The sequence below is a fragment of the Procambarus clarkii genome, chromosome 12 (assembly GCF_040958095.1).
Source record: "Procambarus clarkii isolate CNS0578487 chromosome 12, FALCON_Pclarkii_2.0, whole genome shotgun sequence".
NCBI classification, from domain to species: Eukaryota; Metazoa; Arthropoda; class Malacostraca; order Decapoda; family Cambaridae; genus Procambarus; species Procambarus clarkii.
Genome location: NC_091161.1, coordinates 8,505,221 through 8,528,408, shown reverse-complemented (window position 1 = coordinate 8,528,408; position 23,188 = coordinate 8,505,221). Strand labels below are relative to the sequence as shown.

Sequence of the window (23,188 nt, the reverse complement as noted above, 5' to 3'; positions counted from 1 at the left end):
ACAAGAACTTAATTAAGGAGAATTCTGCTATTAATTTTTAGGAAATATGAAAACAAAAAGGTATTTGTTTTTACCATTCATTAAGATGTTTTTAACTGATCTACTTTATGAAATAGATAAACCTCTCATAATTGTTATCATAAGATAAATTAACGAAATCTATTTCTTTAACAAGGAATAAAGACAGAAAAATAATAATGAAATAAGACAATGGGGAAATATTAAGGATGTACTTTTAATATAACTTGCAGTGGAAGCCAAACATTAGTTGGTATATAATAAATTATCTGGAATATAACAGGCAAGATAGTAAGTGTTAAAATAAACTCCAGAAGTGAACACCTCCCTTGATATGCTGTGAAAAAAAATTCAGGAAATAATCAATTAATTAAAAACATTTCAGCAAATAATCTGTTTCCCGTAGTCAAACAATTACCGGAAAGTACACACAAATATTTCTGACCAAATAACCTGTCTCTCATCTAGCGCCCAAGAATGGCATTTGTCAACAGGAAAAAGTTGATCAACTGCAAGCAGGTGGCAGTGGTGGTGGGGTTAGTGGTGCTGGTGTGGTGCCTCAACACCAGGCCCCAGGTGGCACCCACTGGCGCCACCTGGCACCAGGTGAGGGAGCAACACCTCAAGGTGAAGGATGAAGAGGACTGGAACGAGGAGAAAAACATATTACTCGTCAACCTTGTCAATACACTGTTCCGCTCCGTTACCAGGAGGCGACGAGCGGAACTCCGGGACCGCGAGTACGGTGACCCACAGGCAAACACCCGCGACATAGACCCACAGACAGACACTGGCGACATAGACCCACAGGCAGACACCGGTGACATAGACCCACAGACAGACACTGGCGACATAGACCCACAGACAGACACTGGCGACATAGACCCACAGGCAGACACCGGTGACATAGAGCCACAGACAGACACTGACGACATAGAGTCTCAGGCACAACACTCACGTCTTGGAGACCAGCTCGATGAACACCAAGATGGACACCTCGACGGCAAGAAGGGACAGAATGACGCATTCCACATTGTAATGACCGGCGACCAGCTTCCCCAACAGCAACACCAAGACACTGTACATGAAGAGAAACTGGAGGACGAGACTTTTGATATCGAACTGGATGAAGACCTGAGCACTGCGAAGGTATATTATGTGACGATAAAGGAAGATGAAGAGGAAGAAACACGTGAAGATTTGAAGGATGAAGCAGGAAACGATAAGATGAGAAAGGAAAAAACTGATAAGGAAGCCGAAATAGATGAAAACGACGAAGCTGAAGAACGCGTAGCTCGATCAAGCTACAGAGGTGAGTCAAAATTATGTGTGTATATATATGTATAAAAACCTTCCTTAAATTTTAGTTAAAATCCTGAGGAATTTATGCATCATAAAAATTACATCTGAGATAACATTTTTACCTTTAGAATCAACTCTAGTCTAGGACTAGAACTAAACCTACATTAAATAGATTTAGACAAACAAACCTTATTATTTGTCGAAATATATTCGACAAAGAATCTGTTGTTACCGGTGAATACTCATTGCAATCTCATATCAGTTCTGACGTCCAAACCTTCCATTCAAGAAATATGTCTCAAATTTATAATATCCTTTTTTTCTGAAGAGCATCACCTATCCAACAAACTCAATGAATTCTATATTTTCGTCAGGCACTCATTTGTCACTGGCTACTCCAACTTTTCCATAAATTCCCTGATATGAGATTGCATGATCGCATTGCAGTCTCTCTGATATGAGATTGCATGATCGCATTGCAGTCTCTCTGATATGAGATTGCATGGTCGCATTGCAGTCTCTCTGATATGAGATTGCATGGTCGCATTGCAGTCTCTCTGATATGAGATTGCATGATCGCATTGCAGTCTCCCTGATATGAGATTGCAATGAGTATTTACCTCTAACCACAATTTCTTTGCCAATATATTTAGACAAATAACCTGGTTTGTTCGTCTAAATCTATATAATATCGGTTTAGTTCTAGTCCTAGACTAGAGCTGAGTCTGAAAGTAAATATTTTATCTCAGACTTCCTTGTCAGGAGATGCAGCTTAAGAATAAGTAAAACTGTTTATTAAGTATGTTTGCAATTTTAAATATTTATTGTTTGAGCTTCACACGATGAAATTAATCCGCAAAGACCGAGGTTTAGTTGAATGAACATTAGTATTTTACATCTCCCATACAAAAGGAATCCAATGGAGTCAAAACTGGAGATTGTGGAAGCCGAGATAATGATCCACCTCTTCCTATCTAACTGTTAGTGAACTGTTAGTGAACTGTTAGTTTAGAATCTGTCTAACTCTCAGTGTAAGGTGACAATGGACGCCGTCTTGTTGAAACAATGTATCCCTTATCAGTTCTAATCGGTTACGTTCAGGAACAAAGAGATGCGGCAGCATTTCTAAATAGCTGTCACCATTTACAACATGTCCTTCACAGAAGAATGGCCCAATATGTTTCGATATTTTCCAAATGTATACAGACATTAACCTCAATAATCAATGTTTGCACTGATGATAAAAAACTTAGACACAGAACGTATACATTTTTTTTTTAATTTAATGTTATTATGTGGAGCTCCAAAACTATAAATATTTCAAATTACACACGATTTTATTTCTTTATATATACAAGAAAGGTACATTGGGTTTATGAGAGTACATAGCATTGATGTTTTTACATCTTTATGAACACCTTGCACAGTATATTGGTTTAGCATCTCCACAGGATGTTTCGAATTATGATGAAACTACTGTTACAAAGAGATAGCCTACTGTGAGGCATTTTGAAACGGTGCAAATTAATGACTAAATTATTAAAGCAATATTTTCTTACAGAGGATTCTAAGCAAATTGGGCGATAGATCAATGCTGGTGGTATTTCTTCTGTATATTACGCTTCCACTACACATAAGGGGCATAACTGGCCGACCCCTCACAGTGTTCAAGAGAGAGCTGGATAAGCACCTCCAGAGGATACCTGATCAACCAGGCTGTGACTCATACGTCAGGCTGCGAGCAGCCGCGTCCAACAGCCTGGTTGATCAGTCCGGCAACCAGGAGGCCTGGTCGACGACCGGGCCGCGGGGACGCTAAGCCCCGGAAGCACCTCAAGGTAACCTCAAGGTATTAATGGGGACCACATTTGCATCACTGCACGATTCCAGTACTCTGCTTCACTCTATTGATTTATTAAATATGCAGGACTGAGCTCTTGTTCACATATTTTAAGTGCCCAGGCAAATATTTCCTCTAGCCTTGGGAACTTGTTCGATTTTATCTATTTAATAAATTCTTCCCTGGTAACCACTAAAGAAATTAATTTGTCTTCCTTAGCAACTAATTAGTTTTGTTGACCTGCAAGTATAATGCCAAATTCTTCTCTAGTAAATGCTAAGTACTAATTTAAAATAACACCAATTTCTTTGCAGGCGATGAGTCACAATAACGTGGCTGAAGTATGTTGACCAGACCACACACTAGAAATTGAAGGGACGACGACGTTTCGGTCCGTCCTGGTCCAGGACGGACCGAAACGTCGTCGTCCCTTCAATTTCTAGTGTGTGGTCTGGTCAACCAATTTCTTTGTCATTACGTGATACTTGACGCCTCGTGACTTCTGTGGCCAAGTCTTCCCCATAATATTTGCTTTGACATATCTGAAAGAAATCTTTAGGAATTGTCCTTTCCTTCCCTGCTATACCTTGACCTTGAGGTTACCTTGAGGTTCTTCCGGGGCTTAGCGTCCCCGCGGCCCGGTCGTCGACCAGGCCTCCTGGTTGCTGGACTGATCAACCAGGCTGTTGGACGCGGCTGCTCGCAGCCTGACGTATGAGTCACAGCCTGGTTGATCAGGTATCCTTAAAGAAACTTTGCCCATTTGTTTATGCCTCGTACGGGAATCGAACCCGCGCCACAGAATTACGAGTCCTGCGCGCTGTCCACCAGGCTATGAGGCCCCATATATCAGATTGTATTACACCTTCGATATTTATTTTTTAACATTTCTTTCTAGTTTGACAAATTGGTGTTCTAGATCGTCTAAATTAGTATTTGTTTTTATATATTGCATTATCATATATGAAAAGGTTCTTTAGTCTATGATTATTCATTCGCAGTCTTTGTTATTTGACCTAATAAATGTATAGATGCTATATACAGACGAGGAGTCACAATAACGTGGCTGAAATATGCTGACCAAACCACACACTAGAAAGTGAAGGGACGACGACGTTTCGGTCCTGGTTGATACCTGGTTTGTTGATACCTGGTTGATGGGGTTCTGGGAGTTCTTCTACTACCCAAGCCCGGCCCGAGGCCAGGCTTGACTTGTGAGAGTTTGGTCCACCAGGCTGTTGCTTGGAGCGGTCCGCAGGCCCACATATACCTGGTTGATGGGGTTCTGGGAGTTCTTCTACTGCCCAAGCCCGGCCCGAGGCCAGGCTTTACTTGTGAGAGTTTGGTCCACCAGGCTGTTGCTTGGAGCGGCCCGCAGGCCCACATATACCTGGTTGATGGGGTTCTGGGAGTTCTTCTACTACCCAAGCCCGGCCCGAGGCCAGGCTTGACTTGTGAGAGTTTGGTCCACCAGGCTGTTGCTGGGAGCGGCCCGCAGGCCCACATATACCTGCTTGATGGGGTTCTGGGAGTTCTTCTACTGCCCAAGCCCGGCCCGAGGCCAGGCTTGACTTGTGAGAGTTTGGTCCACCAGGCTGTTGCTTGGAGCGGCCCGCAGGCCCACATACCCACCACAGCCCGGTTGGTCCGGCACTTCTTGGAGGAATAAATCTAGTTTCCTCTTGAAGATGTCCACGGTTGTTCCGGCAATATTTCTTATGCTTGCTGGGATATTTCTTATGCTTGCTGGGGTCCAGGTCCAGGTCCGTCCTGGACCATTCTCAACTCGACTTGAGAATGCTCCAGGACGGACCGAAACGTCGTCGTCCCTTCACTTTCTAGTGTGTGGTTTGGTCAATATAGATGCTATGTTCTTGGCCATTACCCCATTACCAAGCATATTTTTAAATGAGATGTAATTTGAATCTCCATCGTAATCCATTGCCACGTCACCCTTTAATAAACTTGCACCTCATTTCAAAGGAATCTTGCCTTCAGTGTTCACAATATTCAGGTCCTCCCAATCAACCCTTACTAGGAAATTTCCCACGATCTCAAAACAGCTTTACAGAAATGGGGAATAATAGCAGAGTTTCATCTCGGAATCAGTTTCCGTGGTGTAGTGGTAAGACACTCGCCTGGCGTTCCGCGAGCGCTATGTCATGGGTTCGTATCCTGGCCGGGGAGGATTTACTGGGCGCAATTCCTTAACTGTAGCCTCTGTTTAACGCAACAGTAAAATGTGTACTTGGATGTAACAACGATTCTTCGCGGCGGGGGATCGTATTCCAGGGACCATAGGATTAAGGACTTGCCCGAAACGCTACGCGTACTAGTGGCTCTACAAGAATGTAACAACTCTTGTATATATCTCAAGAATCCATTTTCATTCTACTGTGTCAAATCTGGTTTCCTTGTGACCATTGTTCCCTAACTCACTCCCAATTTCCATGTTATTGATTAGTATCCCTCGTGCTTGCTATCCCTAAGACTATAATAATATTTTCTTGTGTTAGCCCCGTAATATGTTGTTTAAGGGAGTAATTATGAACTAATTGGAAAAATATCTTCTGTTTCAGCATTCTTTGTTTTTGTTAGGCCATTTTATTCTGTTTAAGTTCACCAAAATGACAAACGTGTTGGACCGTGAGAACATAAGAATGGAAGTAACTGTAGAGGGCTTATTGGCCCATACTTCCTCGTGATGCTTCTATATTGGAGCGGAGTCTTGAGGTGGGTAGAATATAGTTGTGCATTAATTGGCTGTTGATTGCTGGTGTTGACTTCTTGATGTGTAGTGCCTCGCAGATGTCAAGCCGCCTGCTATCGCTGTATCTATCGATGATTTCTGTGTTGTTTGTTAATATTTTTCTGGTGATGGTCAGGTTGTGAGAGGAGATTATATGTTCCTTTATGGAGCCCTGTTGCTTATGCATCGTTAAACGCCTAGAAAGAGATGTTGTTGTCTTGCCTATATACTGGGTTTTTTGGAGCTTACAGTCCCCAAGTGGGCATTTGAAGGCATAGACAACGTTAGTCTCTTTTAAAGCGTTCTGCTTTGTGTCTGGAGAGTTTCTCATGAGTAGGTTGGCCGTTTTTTTGGTTTTATAGTAAATCGTTAATTGTACTTTCTGATTTTTGTCTGTAGGGATAATGTTCCTGTCAACAATATCTTTCAGGACCCTTTCCTCCGTTTTATGAGCTCTCGAAAAGAAGTTCCTGTAAAATAGTCTAATAGGGGGTACATGTGTTGTGTTAGTTGTGTACCTCCTATTTTTCACTTACCATCGACAGTGAAAAGAAACATGAGAAATATTGAGAAAATTCGTGTTAGAATTATTAATCTTACCTTTTCGGTCATATTTAACAACATATGTTTACAAGAAAGACTACTACCAAAATATGTTTATTTATTTATTTATTTATTTATTTATTTATTTATTTATTTATTTATATACAAGAAGGTACATTGGGTTAGAGAGAATACATAGCATAGTATTTACAATCTTGTAAAGCCACTAGTACGCGCAGCGTTTCGGGCAGGTCCTTAATCTAACAGATAATTTTAAGTAGGTAAATTCTAGCAGAATTAATAAAATGATAACAGATACATTGCAAGAAAAAAAAATGAGATGAGAGAGAATAGTAAGTATATTAAAGCACATTGGTATATTAAAGCTCTGGTTGATTACATTGACAACTTGATTGGTAATTTAAACAAGATTAACAGACACTGTACAGCAGATTGGCAGCACATATAAGAAGACAGCAATGATCACAATGATAAAGATGTTCGGATTGGGTACATAAAGATAAGGAGATTGGGTAGCAATAGATACAGTGCAATTTTAAAGCAACTAGGTAAAAAAAACTATGCAGATGAGATAAGGTACTTTTTAGTTTTGTTTTTGAATGACGCAAAAGTTGGACAGTTTTTCAATTCATTAGGGAGTGAGTTCCATAGACTGGGTCCCTTTATTTGTATAGAGTGTTTACACAGATTATGTTTGACTCTGGGGATATCAAAGAGATATTTATTTCTGGTGTGGTGATAATGGGTCCTATTACATCTGTCCAGGGAGAGTTTCAGAGCAGGATTTGCATTTAAGAACAGGGTTTTGTAAATGTAATTGACACAAGAAAATTTGATTATGTTTAGCATGTTAAGGGAGTTAAACAAGGGGGCTGAGTGTTGTCTAAAAGCAGAATTTGTTATTATTCTGATAGCAGATTTTTGCTGGGTGATGATGGACTTGAGGTGGTTTGCAGTGGTTGAACCCCATACACAGATACCATAATTAAGATAGGGATAGATTAGTGCATAATATAGAGAGATGAGAGCAGAGTTAGGTACATAATGTCTGACTTTGGAGAGTATCCCAACTGTTTTAGAGACTTTCTTAGTTATGTGTTGTATGTGGGTGCTGAAGTTGAGTCTCTTGTCTAGGAATAGGCCAAGAAACTTTCCATCATTTTTATTGCTAATGTTTACATTATCTATCTGAAGCTGAATTGCATTTGTAGATTTGCTTCCAAATAAAATGTAGTAGGTCTTTTCTATGTTAAGTGTTAGTTTGTTGGTTGACATCCATAAGTGGACTATTTTTAGTTCAATATTTACAACATCATTTAGTGTATGTGGGTTGGGGTTAGAGTAGATGAGGGTAGTATCATCAGCAAGCAAAATAGGTTTCAGAATGTTAGAGACATTAGGCAGATCATTGATGTATATAAGAAATAGGAGAGGTCCCAAGATGCTGCCCTGTGGCATTCCAACGGTTATTGGTAGAGTGGGAGAGGTTATATTATTGTTGGTTACACATTGGAGTCTGTCACTAAGATAGGATTGGATATAGTCCAGTGCATGGCCTCGGATTCCATAATGATAGAGTTTACGTAAGAGGTAATTGTGATTAACAGTGTCAAAGGCCTTGTCCAAAGGAAGAGTTCAACCAGAAACTCATTTTTGTCAAGGGGTGAGTAAATTATATCAAGAAGACTAATAATTGCATCGTTGGTACTCTTTTGGGAGCGGAAGCCAAACTGACAGGGGCTAAGAATGTCGAATTTTATGAGAAAGGAGTAGAGCTGTTTGTTGATAATTTTTTCAAATATTTTTGATAGGATGGGTAGGTTTAATAATGGTCTATAATTGTTTATGTCTGCCGGATTACCTCCTTTATGAACTGGCGTTACTCTTGCTTATTTAAGGATATCAGGGAAGGTATGGCACTCAAGGGATTTGTAAAACAGCAGAGCTATAGGTGGCGCAAGGGCATGAGAGGCGCTCTTGTATACAATGGATGGTATTTCACTGATGTTCCCAGCTTTGGTTTTTAGTGAGTGTATGATGGACACAACATCTGACGGGCTGACTGGTGAGAGGAGAAGAGAGTTTGGATAGCTGCCTGAGAGATATGTGTTGATATGTGTCTGAGTCTGTGGGATTTTACTTGCAAGGTTAGCACCAACCGATGAAAAGAAGCTATTAAATTCATTCGCCATTTCTAAATCAGTTGACGGTGTAAGGCCATCCTTAGAGAGTGTTATCTGGTTGTGGGAGTGTTGTTTTGTTCCCAGGATGTTAGAGATGGTATTCCATGTGCTTTTCATATTGCATTTTGCTTCTTTGAATCTAGTCTCATAATATGAAAGTTTTGCTTTTCTTATGATACTGGTAAGCACTGATGAGTACCTTTTAACTACTTCCTTTGATACTAGGCCACTCCTAAATTTCTTTTCATGTTCATGTTTTTTGTTGATTGATTTAATTATGCCACTTGTGAGCCACGGGTTATTTTTTCTTTTATCAGTTACTTGTTTGGTAAGGAGGGGACAGTGAGTGTTGTAGAGGCTTAGAGTTTTGGAGAGAAAGAGGTTAGTTAATGAGTTTATATCCTGTGTATTATTAAATTCACATTCTCAGTTAATATTGTGAAGTGCATTAGAGAGATTGACTAAACCTGATTCACTGTGTAGCCTGAATGAGAGAGTCTTGCTTTCTGGAGAGATTGTGTCCAAGTTTGCTATGAGGAAGGTAGGATAGTGGTCAGTTGTTCTGTCATAAATTACCCCAGATGTAAGGTGAGCTGTTATATTAGTCCATAGGTGATCCAGGATAGTGGCAGATGTTTGAGTGACTCGGGTGGGCTTGGTGATTGTGGGGATTAGCATACAGGAGTGCATGCTGTTACGGAAATAGTCAACTTGAGGGTTGTTCTGAAGACCCAGGTCAATATTGAAATCACCTCCCAGAATGATGTGATTTTTGTTGAGATTGTTATTTATGATAAGATTCCTTACATTGTCAGAGAATAAAGCTATGTTGGTGTTAGGAAATCTATATACACCGATAGTCAGCGAGGATTTAAGGGATTTACTGAAGAACTTGGCAAAGGTATATTCACAATAGTCGTCTCTATCACTAATGACACTATTGCAGATGAAGGTATCTTTGTAATATATTGCTGTACCGCCACCTTTTTTATTAGGCCTGTAGTTATGAATGGCTTTATAACCAGCTAAGTTGTAGAGTTGGGTATAGTCTTTACTTAGCCAAGTTTCTGTTAAAATGATGAGTGCTAATTTAGTACCTAGTGCTGTGAGTAGTGCATTTATATCATCAAAATGTTTACCTAGTGACCTAACATTTTGGTTGTAAACTGATAAGCAGGTGCTATTTAGGAGTTTGATTTTTGCAAGATTTGCTGTGTAATACCTGCAATAATGATGATCAATGTGCTGATTTGTGTGGGTATGAGACAGAAGATTTCGATCAGGATCAATATCAGTAAGCATATAGATACAATAATGTCACGATACAATAAGATAAGCAATTACAGGAACAGTTAAATACTAAAACTGCTGTAAATAGAAAGTAATTGTAGCAAAATACAACAATAAACGTAGGTACACAAAAAAATAGAAACAATTAGAAGTAGAGTAGAGGTGCCATAGGCACAATCAGAGAACACTGTATAAACATCAGAGGTCCGCGGTTGTTCAACGTCCTCCCAGCAAGCATAAGAAATATTGCCGGAACAACCGTGGACATTTTCAAGAGGAAACTAGATTTATTCCTCCAAGGAGTGCCGGACCAACCGGGCTGTGGTGGGTATGTGGGCCTGCGGGCCGCTCCAAGCAACAGCCTAATGGACCAAACTCTCACAAGTCAAGCCTGGCCTCGGGCCGGGCTTGGGCAGTAGAAGAACTCCCAGAACCCCATCAACCAGGTATATGTGGGCCTGCGGGCCGCTCCAAGCAACAGCCTGGTGGACCAAACTCTCACAAGTCAAGCCTGGCCTCGGGCCGGGCTTGGGCAGTAGAAGAACTCCCAGAACCCCATCAACCAGGTATCAACCAGGAGTAAAGATCCCCGTAGATAGCCAGGAAGGATCAACCAGGAGTAAAGATCCCCGTAGATAGCCAGGAAGGATACAGTAGTTAAGTTAAGAGAGAAGAAAAAATCAGTAGACTGGCAAGAATAATATATAGCAAAAAATAAAGAGACAATTAATAATCGTAAAATAATCTTAAAAATCAATTATTTAATATAGCTTAGTTGTGAACCTATAATAAGTATGAACTTAAGAAAAGAAAATGAGCTCAATAATTAATTACAATAAATGATGTATAAATCAAATTACAATTAAATATAAAAAAAATATAATATTTATGAGCAAGATTTGACTAAGACACTGAGGTACATGCTTACATAAATACTAAGTCTGTTATAATTAGAGAATTATTATAGTAAACACACAACAATAAATGCAAGTATAATCATGCAGATTGCAAGTGCAATCTGCCCGAAACGCTTGGCGTAATAGTGGCTTTAGGCATTGTATGTACTAGCTCTATCTATAAAGCCAACAAACTTTGTAAAATCTCTTTATGTATGTACCTTTACCTAAATAAATATTATTATTATTATTATTATAACAAAAAATGGAACAATTAGAAGTAGAATAAAAGACACTAGATAGCCTTGAAGGATACACAGTTTGGTGGAGAAAAAAACAAATCAGTATATATATATATATATATATATATATATATATATATATATATATATATATATATATATATATATATATATATATATATATATATTCTAAGGAAACTACTCCAAGCTTGTACTAAAGAGGCACCCTTCTTGAGTCCAAATGGGCACATGTATAAGCAAGTAGATGGGGTCGCCATGGGTTCTCCCCTAGGTGTCCTGTTGCGAACTTCTACATGGGTACCATCGAACAAAAAGTCTTAGTCGACATGAACTTGAAACCGGCCATATACTGCAGGTATGTTGACGACATTTTTACACAGGTACCTGATGTCAGACATCTGCAGGAGCTGAAGGAGGCATTTGAGCAGAATTCTGTGTTGCGTTTCACTTACGAGATGGAGAAGGATGGGAAGCTGCCCTTTCTAGATGTTCCAGTCATGGAAAGGAGCGGAGGTTTCCACACTGCAGTCTACACTAAGGAAACAAACATAGGAATGTGCCTAAATGCCAACAGCGACTGCCCAGACAGGTACAAGAGGAGTGTTGTTAACGCTTACGTCGACCGTGCTCTCAGCCACAGCTCTGGTTGGAAGCAAGTCGACGAAGAACTCTGTAGGGTAAGACAGGTCCTAGTCAACAACGGCTTCTCCAATGGTTTCGTCGAAGACATCATAAGAAGGAAAGTGAAACGCCATGCAACCTCTGAAGAGACAAATAACACAACACCTATACCCCCTATTAGACTATTTTACAGGAACTTCTTTTCCACAGCTCATAAAACGGAGGAAAGGGTCCTGAAAGATATTGTTAATAGAAACGTTATCCCTACAGACAAAAATCAGAAGATACAACTGACGATTTACTATAAAACCAAGAAAACGGCCAGCCTACTCATGAGAAACTCTCCAGACACAAAGCAGAACGCTTTAAAAGAGACTAACGTCGTCTATGCCTTCAAATGCCCTCTTGGGGACTGTAAGCCTAAAAAAACTCAGTATATAGGCAAGACAACAACATCTCTTTCCAGGCGTTTAATGATGCATAAGCAACAGGGCTCCATTAAGGAACATATAATCTCTTCCCACAACCAAACCATCACCAGAGAAATCCTAGTAAACAACACAGAAATCATCGATCGATACAGCGATAGCAGGCGGCTTGACATCTGCGAGGCACTACACATCAAGAAGTCAACACCAGCAATCAACAGCCAATTAATGCACAACTATATTCTACCCACTTCAAGACTCCGCTCCAATATAGAAGCATCAAGAAATATGGGCCAATAGGCCCTCTGCAATTACTTCCATTCTTACCTTCAATACCTATTGTTTCGTGTTCTGGCTTGTGTTGAAAATTTGTTTTCACCTCATCCAAAACTGTTGTAACATATCACCTCACCCGAATGCAGGTATAAAAAATCGAAGATGTTTAAGCTCTATTCAGTTATAAGTTGTGTGTGTGTGTAAACTAAAGTCTTTGAAAATGTAATAAGTTTTACGAAACGCGCTCAAGTGTCGCGTCAGACTAGAAATACAATTGAATTTTGGAGAATTGATTTTTCATTTACCATCAACAGTGAAAAGAAACATAAGAAAGATCGAGAAAATTTGTGTTAGAATTATTAATCTTACTTTTTCGGTCATATTTAATAATATATGTCTACAGGAAAGACTGCTACCAAAATATACTAATATATATATATGTGTATATATATATATATATATATATATATATATATATATATATATATATATATATATATATATATATATATATATATATATATATATATGTATATATATATATATATATATATATATATATATATATATATATATATATATATATATATATATATATATATATATATATATATATATATATATATATATATATATATATATATCCAACGCTGGACAGGAACCGAGGATGCATGCAGCGGGCATTCCCTCCTCTGGATCGCCTAGCTGAGGCGCTGGAAGAGAAAACTTGCCGCTCTAGGGTCCCTTGTAGTTTCAATGAACCTGAAACCAAGATCATTAAGAAACCTCTTTGCATTATCTCCCCACGGACAAAGGATCGCATATGAACAAATCCACAAGGGCCGTGACGAGGATTCGAACCTGCGTCCAAGAGCATCCCAGGCACTGCCTTAATCGACTGAGCTACGACAGGGTTAAAAAGAGTTGAAACCGAAGTTCTACTTAACTTACTGGATCCCATAGCCTCTCCTAGGCACAAACCAGGATTTTACACAACTCCCCCCTGCACCCGAGCTATGTCAATAGGCCGTTTTCCCTCTTCGCCCTTACACCATTACACACATTTGCATTATTTGCATATTTTATTTGTTCATTTGATGCATCACGTTAGTGTGATCTGTGTGTGTAATGGTCTCATATCTTATTGGAACGAAGTTGTATCGGTGATCTCTTTCTTTGTAGTTGGTTGACTTTGTAGTTGGTTGACTTGTCTCTTTCTCTGAGTGTCGCCACAGCTCCTGTTTGGCCGACAGAGAGGTTGATGTATGTGCTTCCAGGGTGGAATATATTCTGATTTTCTTGATATTTGTGAATCAGTTCACGTTTAAGTATTTCATGTGTCTCATCTTGACAGATGTTGGTTTTAAGCTGTTGACCCGCCGCACTCTTGCCGTCACGCACATGATCAACCAAACAAAGAAATATGAAGATATGAGCAGAAGATCTGAGGAAAGTAGGAAAAAAACAGAAAATACAAAACCAGAGAAGAACCACAACACCTCCCACATTACTGGTGGCGACCAAGGACCTCCATCCTTCAACATTCTTCTCCTGAGTTCACTAGGGCGTAGCGGGTCGAGTTTCCTGGGCGAGCTACTGGCGACCCAAGCCGGCGTCTTCTATTACTTCGAACCTCTACGCAACATCGAGGCACGCAAACAACTGCAGCCCGACACCGTCCACCAAGCTCTACAAGCACTCTTTACCTGCAACGTCAGTGGTCTTGTAATTAACGCAATGCAGAACAGTTCGCCTTATTTTACTTTGAGAAACAGATATGGAAAAACTTGCAAAAGGAAATGCTTTCATCCCAAGAAACTCAATGAAGCTTGCCGGAAGGAGCCCATTCGTTTGGTGAAGACGATCAGAATGCGCGTGGCCTCGTTGCCACCTCTCCTCGATGATGCCGCCAGCAAGCTGAAGGTGATTCACTTAGTTAGAGATCCCAGAGGATCTCTTATATCGTACCAGAAGCTGAAGTGGCATGCCTTACCAGAGGTCAGCTGCAACTATATCAATCACGACTTACGAAATGGCACGAACCTCCTCAAGCAATATCCGGGAAGGTAAGCAAATCAACTTTGAAGCTTTCAGTTAAATTGATTATTTCAGAACGCACGTATTAACTAATCTCCTTGTTCCTATCTCGGTTCATTATGAGCCATGTGGAAATCTTCTTCAGAATCAAATAAATCTCAGAATAAATACCCAAATTTGTAACAAAATAGATGGCAAATTCCTTGGCGTTCTCATTGACCACAAGCTGAATTTCCAGGGACACATTCTAAATATATCAAAAAAGTTTCAAAAACTGTTGGCATTCTTTCTAATATCAGATATTATGTACCTCGCCCTGCCCTGATGACGCTCTATTACTCCCTCATCTATCCATATCTCAACTATGGTATTTGTGCTTAGGGTTCTACTACCCAAAATCATTTACGTCCTCTAATTACTCAACACAAAGCTGCTATTAGGACAATATCCAACTCTGGCCCCAGACATCACTCGGTACCCCTACTCAAATCTCTGAATATGTTAGATATTAAGTTACTGCACATCCTCTCATGTGTATTATACATATATAAAACGCTGAACTGTAATGCCAATCCTGACCTCCAAAGCTTCATTGAAGGTTGTTACAGAACCCATGAGCACCACACCAGAAACAAATACAGTTTTGATATTCCTAAAGTACGACTTAATCAAACTAGAAATGCTCTACAAATCAAGGGACCCAGAATGTGGAATGATCTTCCCAACCATGTTAAAGATTGTACCTCTCTCAACCAGCTTAAGATAAAAACTAAACACTACCTAATAAATTCCCTGTAACCCACCTCACTCCTTTATTGTCAACCCATGTCTGTTATTTTTAACAACGCTGTTTGTCGACCTAATTGTATTTGTGCTGCTTTTTCAGCCATGTTCTCCCCCCCCCTTTTTATTTTATTTGTTCTCAACACATTTTATAGTTTAAACTCAATCAGTATTAAGTTTAAGTCTTTAATGTTTTTCCTGCCCGAAACGCTTCGGGTAATAGTGGCTTTAGGCATTGTATGTACTAGCTCTATCTATAAATCTATCATTTTTTGTAAAATCTATTGTATGTATGTACCTTACCTGAATAAAGATTTATTTATTTATTTATTAATTATTATTTATTAATAAAGGCGATGTGATCCAAGTGCCATAGGGCACTTCGATCTCTCTTTATCTCTCTCTCTCTCTCTCTCACACACACAAACTCACATTGCCTCTGGCAATGATCTTTAATGAGTCACTTATGTCGGGAGAATTGCCCAGTTGCTGGAAGAAGGCAAATGTCGTACCGATTTCCAAGAAAGGCGATAGAGAGGAGGCACTTAACTATCGACCTGTATCACTGACAAGCATCCCCTGTAAAATACTTGAAAGAATAATTAAGCTACGACTGGTTGCACACCTGGTGAACGTTTGGTTTGTGAACAAACATCAACATGGGTTCTGGAAAGGGAAATCGTGCTTCACAAACCTTTTGGAATTCAATGATAAAATAACGAGAATAAGAGAGGACAGAGATGGTTGGGCAGACTGCATATTTCTGGACTGCCAAAAAACCTTTGATACAGTACCGCACATGAGACTGCTGTTCAAACTCGAGAGGCAGGCGGGGGTGGGGGGAAAGGTCCTAGCATGGATAAGGAACTACCTAACAGGAAGAAGCCAAAGAATTACGGTAAGGGGCAAGAAGTCGGACTGGCGAACAGTAACAAGTGGAGTACCTCAAGGATCGGTGCTGGGACCAATTCTATTTCTAATATATGTTAACGACATGTTTACAGGAGTAGAGTCCTACATGTCGATGTTTGCGGATGACGCAAAGTTGATGAGAAGAGTTGTGACAGATGAGGATTGCAGGATCCTCCAAGAGGACCTGAACAGGTTACAGAGATGATCAGAGAAATATGGCTACTGGAGTTCAACACCAGTAAATATAAAGTTATGGAAATGGGACTAAGTGATAGGCGACCAAAGAGACAGTACAAAATGAAGGGGAACTGCCTACCTGTGACGACGTGAGAAAGAGACCTGGGCGTGGACGTAACACCTAATCTATCTCCTGAAGCACATATTAATAAGATAACGACAGCAGCGTACTCAAAACTGGCGAAAGTTAGAACATCATTCAGAAACCTAAGTAAGGAGGCATTTAGGGCGCTTTACACTGCCTACGTGAGGCCAGTCTTAGAGTATGCCGCCTCATTATGGAGTCCCCATCTGAAGAAGCATATAAGGGAACTGAAAAAGGTTCAGAGGTTTGCAATGAGACTCGTCCCAAAATTACGAGGGATGGGGTATGAGGAGCGCCTGAGGGAACTGTGCCTTACGACACTAGAGAAAAGAAGGGAGATGGGGAACATGATAGGAACGTATAAAATACTCATTAGGATTGACAGAGTGAACATAGATGAAATGTTCACACGGAATAGTAACAGAACGAGGGGACATGGGTGGAAGCTGGAAACTCAGATGAGTCACAGAGATGTTAGGAAGTTTTCTTTTAGCGTGAGAGAAGTGGAAAAATGGAATGCACTTAAGGAACAGGTTGTGGAAGCAAATACTATTCATAATTTTAAAACTAGGTATGATAGGGAAATAGGACCGGAGTCATTGCTGTAAACATCCGATACTTGAAAGGCGGGATCCAAGAGTCAATGCTCGATCCTGCAGACACAAATAGGTGAGCACACACACACTCACAAAGGAAGCAGCCCGTAACAGCTGTCTAACTCCCAAGTACCTATTTACTGCTAGGTAAAAGGTGCATCAGGGTAACAGAAACTCTGACCATTTGTCTCTGCCTAGTCCGGGAATCGAACCCGGGTCACAAGATTGCGAATCCTGCTCGCTGTCCACTCAGCTACCAGACCCCCCCCCCCCACTGTGTGTGTGTGTACTCACCTAGTTGTGCTTGCGGGGGTTAAGCTTTGGCTCTTTGGTCTTGCCTCTCAACCATCAATCAACTGGTGTACAGATTCCTGAGGCTACTGGGAACAACCGTGAATGGAGTCAGCCTCCACCACATCACTTCCTACTGCATTCCATTTACTAACTACTCTGACACTGAAAAAGTTCTTTCTAACGTCTCTGTGGTTCATTTGGGTACTCAGTTTCCACCTGTGTTCCCTTGTGCGTGTACCACCAGTGTTAAATAATCCATGCTTTTCTATCCTGTCAATTTCCCTGAGAATTTTGTATGTAGTGATCATGTCTCCCCGAGCTCTTCTGTCTTCAAGCAACGTGAGGTGCAGTTCCCTCAGCCTTTCATCGTAACTCATGCCTCTTAGTTCTGGGACTAGCCTAGTGGCATACCTCTGAACTTTTTCCAGTTTCGTCTTGTGCTTGACAAGGTGCGGGCTCCATGCTGGGGCTGCATACTCCAGGAATGGCCTTACATACGTGGTATACAAGGTTCTGAAAGACTCCTTACACAGGTTCCTGAAGGCAGTTCTGATATTAGCCAGCCTTGCATACGCTGCAGCTGTTATTCTCTTGATGTGGGCTTCAGGAGACAGGTTTGGCATGGTATCAACTCCTAGATCTTTCTCTGTCCGTTTCGTAAAGGACTTCATCTCCCATTCTGTATTCAGTGTCTTGCCTCCTATTTCCTTCCCCTGGTTTCATTACCTTACATTTACTTGGGTTGAATTTTAGTAGCCATTTGTTGGACCATTCATTCGATTTGTTTAGATCATCTTGTAGTCTCATACTGTCTTCCTCCGTTTTAATCCTCCTCATAATTTTTGCATCGTCCACAAACATTGAGAGGAAGGAGTCTATTCCCTCTGGGAGATCCTTTACATATATCAGAAACAGTATAGGTCCAAGGACTGATCCCTGTGTGACTCCACTGGTGACATTTCGCCATTCTGAGACCTCACAGTGACTCGCTGTCTTCTTTTCCTTAGGTACTCCCTTATCCAATGGAGTACCTTTCCTCTCACTCCTGCCTGCATCTCCAGCTCTAGTCAGTTATTTGGGACTGTGGCTTTCTGGCAATCCAAAAATATGCAGTTTGCCCAACCCTCCCTTGCCTAATTTTTGTTGCCTGGTCATAGAATTCAATTTAAAAGGTGAGGCATGATTTGCCATCCCTGAACCCATGCTGAAGTTGTGTTGCAACGTTCTTTCTCTCCAAATGTTCCACTAGATTTTTTCGCACAATTTTCTCCATCATCTTGCATGGTATGCAAGTTAGGGACACTGGCCTGTAGTTCAGTGCCTCCTGTCTATCACCTTTATTGAATATCGGAACTACATTAGCCGTCTTCTAAATTTTTGGCAGTTCACTTGTTATCAGTAATTTGGTATTCAACATGTAGAGTGGCAGGCACAGAGCTTCTGCTCCTTCCTTCAGTATCCATGATGAGATTCCATCCAGACCTATATCCTTTGTCACATCCAACTCTAGCAGACTCTTTCTCACCTCCCCACTGGTAATCACAAACTCATCTAGTGGTATCTGGTTAGATATTCACTCTCTTATCTCTGGGACTTCTCCTCGCTCTGCTGTGAAGACCTCCTGTAATTTCTTATTGAATTCCTCGTACACTTTCTTGTCGTTTGTAATGAATCTGTGTGCCCCCTATCCTTAGTTTCATTACCTGTTCCTTCACTGTTGTTTTTCTCCTGATGTGGCTGAACAGCAATTTAGTTTGAATCTTTGCCTTGCTTGTTATGTCATTTTCCTATTTTCTTTCTGCCTCTCTTCTCATCCTCACATAGTCATTCCTGGCACACTGGGGTACCTTTCTCTGCTTTGTAGTATCCTGTTATTTGCATAGTTTTTCCAAGCTTTTTGTTTTCTGGGTCCTTCCTTGAGTACATTCTTGAGTAACACAACTTCAGCATGGGTTCAGGGATGGCAAATCATGCCTCACCTTTTAAATTGAATTCTATGACCAGGCAACAAAAATTAGGCAAGAGAGGGTTGGGCAAACTGCATATTTTTGGATTGCCAGAAAGCCACAGTCCCAAATAACTGACTAGAGCTGGAGATGCAGGCAGGAGTGAGAGGAAAGGTACTCCATTGGATAAGGGAGTACTTTCTTCGACCTGGTACTCGAACGTCAGTACACTGTGATTGCTGATTCCCACGGGAGCTTCGAAACCGATTTCCCTTATATTAAAGTTACTCAGAATGAGGACTAGGTCGAATCTCGCTGGTTCATCGTTGCCTCTCATTCTTGTGGATTCCTTGACATGTTGACTTAAAAGGTTTTTTGTTACCACTTCCAATAGTTTCCCTGGAAACACAAACCGAAACTGTCTCTATTTTCCGCTTGTTACAACTTGTAATAAAGTTGTTACATCTTGGCTTAACGTGTTTATGACGTATTAGAACGTTGTTACAACTTGATATATTGGTTGTTATAACAGGTTAGGAGGTGTTAAAACTTGTTCGAACGTTGTTGCGACGTCGTAGTTTCGGTGTGTGTTTGGCGGGTTAGCTCTACATGTTTCCATGACTCTACGCAGTTCCTTGATTTCCCATTCTATTCTTCAGTGATTGATGTCCTCCAGGATGAGCAAATGGGATCGATTTCTACGGACAGCAGCGGCTGCTCTCTAAACTATAGCGATAACTGCAATGTTGTTTTTGTCATACTCTTGCCTGGGTCTTCTGGAGGAGGGTTATATATCACTGTTATTACTACTCTTGATCCTCTCATCGTCATGGTGCCTGTTATGTAGTCTCTGTACCCCTCGCAGTCCTGGATAGCCCTAGCTCTCCTATTTCCTAACTTTATTTCTTTCTCATCAGTAGGACCACTCTGCCTCCTTCTCTTCCTTCCTTCTCTTTCCTTATTAGAGTGTAGTCCTATGGAAACACCTCATTCATAATGATTCCTGACAGTTTTGTTTCTGTGAGTCCAATTATATCTGAGTTCACTTCTTGTGTTCTTTCCCCAAGTTCACTTGCCTTACCTGTAATCCCATCTATGTTTGAGTACATTACCTTGAAGCTGACTTTCTTCTGTCTATTCTCAGTTTCTGTTGATTCCACTGGAGTAGTGAAACAGGGGGGGGGGGTCCAGGATGAGAGGGCCTAGGAAGGAGGACCTGGAGGATCTGGGGTGTGAGGGGATATTGGAGGATCCGGTATGGGGAAGCTAGGAGGGTCTGAGGTGGTGGATCTGAGAGGGTCTGAAGTTGGGGGTCAATTACGGTATGGCATGGGGAAGCAGGGGGGGGGATGTGGTTGGGGGGGGAGGTCATTGGTTCGGCAATGAACGGGAGCCTGTGGATAGTGGGGCATGGAGGTCAGAGGTTGGGGAGGGAAGGAGAGTCTGGGGTGGGGGGGGGGGGAAGAAGGGGGTAGGGTATGAAGGAGAATCTGGGGTGGGGAAACTGGGGAGGGCATTGGGTGTGGGAACAGGAAGGGGCTCGGGGTGGGGAAAGGGGGGATGGGAAAGAAGGAGGTCATGGAAGGGAACTTGGAGGGTAGTGGCCTGCTGATTAGGGGGGGGGGGGTGTTCCCACTCCCCTCTGAGGTTACTCGAGATACTGAGCCAAGTCCAGTGGCTCCCACATGCCGATCCCTCGCCTTGCATCTCCTCCTTTCTTCTGCAGCCTTGCTTCTTGCTTCCCTCGTCATGTCCCTCTGCAGAAAAACGTCCATGTTGTCCTCTAGTCTCATAAGTTTGTTCCTCCTGTACAGAATCTCCTCTTTTGTTGTCTTGCTTGTGAGCACTAACCTTATCAGTCGTTTCCTTTCTTTCTTGTAGCCACCCAGCCTGAAAACCTTCTCTATGTTGCTATTAGCCCCAACCATATCCAGACCCTCCAAAATCTTTATCGCCATTGCTCAGTCCTGCCTTCTCCACTCCTCTCGGTTGGATCCATCATGTTCCTGTATTCCTACAACTATAACAGATCTTTTTCATTCCAGCAATTGTGTAGAACACTTTGCAGCTTCCTGGAAAGTAGCTACTTTCATAGCTGCTTCCTCCAAAGCAGCCTTAGCACTTGGGTTGTTTTGCAGCATTTCTGCAAACGAGGGTCGCCCTGGAAGGAGTTCTCCATCAGTTCCATCCCCTGTTTCCAGAGGGTTGCTTGCCTTGTACTGGTTCAAATTCAGATTTTCCCTGAGTCTCCGTATCTCTTCTTTGGCTTCCCCAACTCATTCCGGAGACTCTGTATTATTTCATTCATTTTGCAGTGTGTGTGTTAACATTTTCCTACAATCAGTAAATTTGTGTTTCGTGGCAGGTACATGGCGGTGCGGTACGAAGACCTGTGTATGGATCCTGAGAAAATGGCCCGCATGATCTTCTCCTTCCTGGGTTACCACACTCTCCCACCTGCTACTGTCAGGTAACACTCCCCTCCAACCTGTCACTGGTTAAGTAACACTCCCACTATCAGGTAACACTCTACCTCCTGTCACTGGTTAAGTAACACTCTCCTACTGTCAGGTATCACTCTCCCACTGTCAGGTATCACTCTCCTACTGTCAGGTATCACTCTCCCACTGTCAGGTATCACTCTCCCACTGTCAGGTATCACTCTCCCACTGTCAGGTATCACTCTCCCACCTGATATTCCCAATGATCACCAACATTCACTCTCCCTCAATCATCTTGGCAACAGGTTCCTGGCTGCCAAGCTGGTGCTTGTTGATGTCAACCAATATACACGATTTGGGTGGAAATTGTCAACAAACACTAATATGATTACCATTTACAGCTTCCTGGAGCGATTTACTTCAAGAGACAACGCAAGCAAAAAATTCAACATTAAGAGGAACTCTGGCAGAATGTTGCAGCAGTGGCGGTCTGTCATCACTCTGGACCAGCTGGTGGGGATCGAGAAGGCGTGTGGCTCCACTATCAACAACCTCGGCTTTCATCTCTTCCACGACCTCCATAATGCGAGAAACTTGTCTCTTCCCCTTTATGTCAACTCAACCCAAAATAATTTCTTTCTGTACAACGTTGTTGATTAAATTATAAATGTTCTTGATATTTTTTTTTATCTCTGTTTATATCTTATATTTAGAAATATATTCATTAATTTGTGTACGAGTTAAGAATTATGTTAACTTTCCGCTTTTGCTATTGGCAATGTTTGGTAGTGAAATTAAAACATGCAAAACCCAAACATTGTAGAATTTTTCAAAGAATGACAGCCGTTGGTAGTAGCCGGGGACCGGTAGCGGTAACGATAGCCTAGCTGATAGGCTATCCCTTCTCCCCAACCCCCCAAAGCACTCCCTCCTACACTAATCCACCAAGCCCTCCTCTCCCCTACCCCCTCTAGCCCCCGCTTCCCAACCCCCCTCAAGCCCTCCCTATTCCTCCACCCCTCCAAGCCCTCCCTTCTCCACCACCCTTTCCATACCATACTCAACCCCCTCACACCCCAGATCCCCCAGGTCCTCCATCTCAGACCTTCCTTGTTTCCCTACTCCAGTGAAATCAATAGAAACTAAGGATGAACAGAAAGAGTCAGCTTCAAGGTGATGTGCTCGAACATATATGGGATCACAAGCAAGACAAGTGAACTAAGGGAAAGAGCACAAGAAGTGAACCCGGATGTTATTGGACTCATGAGAACAAAAGCCTCAGGAATCATAACAAATGCAGTGTTCCACAGGACTACACAGTAACAAGGAAAGAGAGGGAAGGAAGGGGAGGAGCCAGAGTGGAGAGGAATGAGAAGGGAATGGAGCTTCAAGGAGATGGTTATCCCGGGCTGCTAGAGATTCAGAGA

The 23,188-nt window shown here is 41.6% G+C and overlaps 1 protein-coding gene across 1 annotated transcript; it reads left to right on the top strand.

Moving 5' to 3' along the window:
* Nucleotides 1-183: 183 nt before the first annotated feature.
* On the top strand, nucleotides 184-22,433 carry LOC123772957 (carbohydrate sulfotransferase 3-like). Its single transcript, XM_069323493.1, has 4 exons — nucleotides 184-1,330; nucleotides 13,785-14,496; nucleotides 21,686-21,790; nucleotides 22,163-22,433. Exons 1-4 carry the CDS (start codon nucleotides 496-498, stop codon nucleotides 22,419-22,421), a joined length of 1,911 nt encoding a protein of 636 aa, XP_069179594.1. The 5' UTR covers nucleotides 184-495; the 3' UTR covers nucleotides 22,422-22,433.
* Nucleotides 22,434-23,188: the final 755 nt, after the last annotated feature.

Coding starts and splice junctions, on each gene's coding strand:
- LOC123772957 (XM_069323493.1), top strand. CDS start 496: ATGGCATTTGTCAACAGGAAAAAGTTGATCAACTGCAAGCAGGTGGCA. Junction 14,497..21,685: donor CTCAAGCAATATCCGGGAAG/GTAAGCAAATCA, acceptor GTTTCGTGGCAG/GTACATGGCGGTGCGGTACG. Junction 21,791..22,162: donor CTCCCACCTGCTACTGTCAG/GTAACACTCCCC, acceptor TACCATTTACAG/CTTCCTGGAGCGATTTACTT.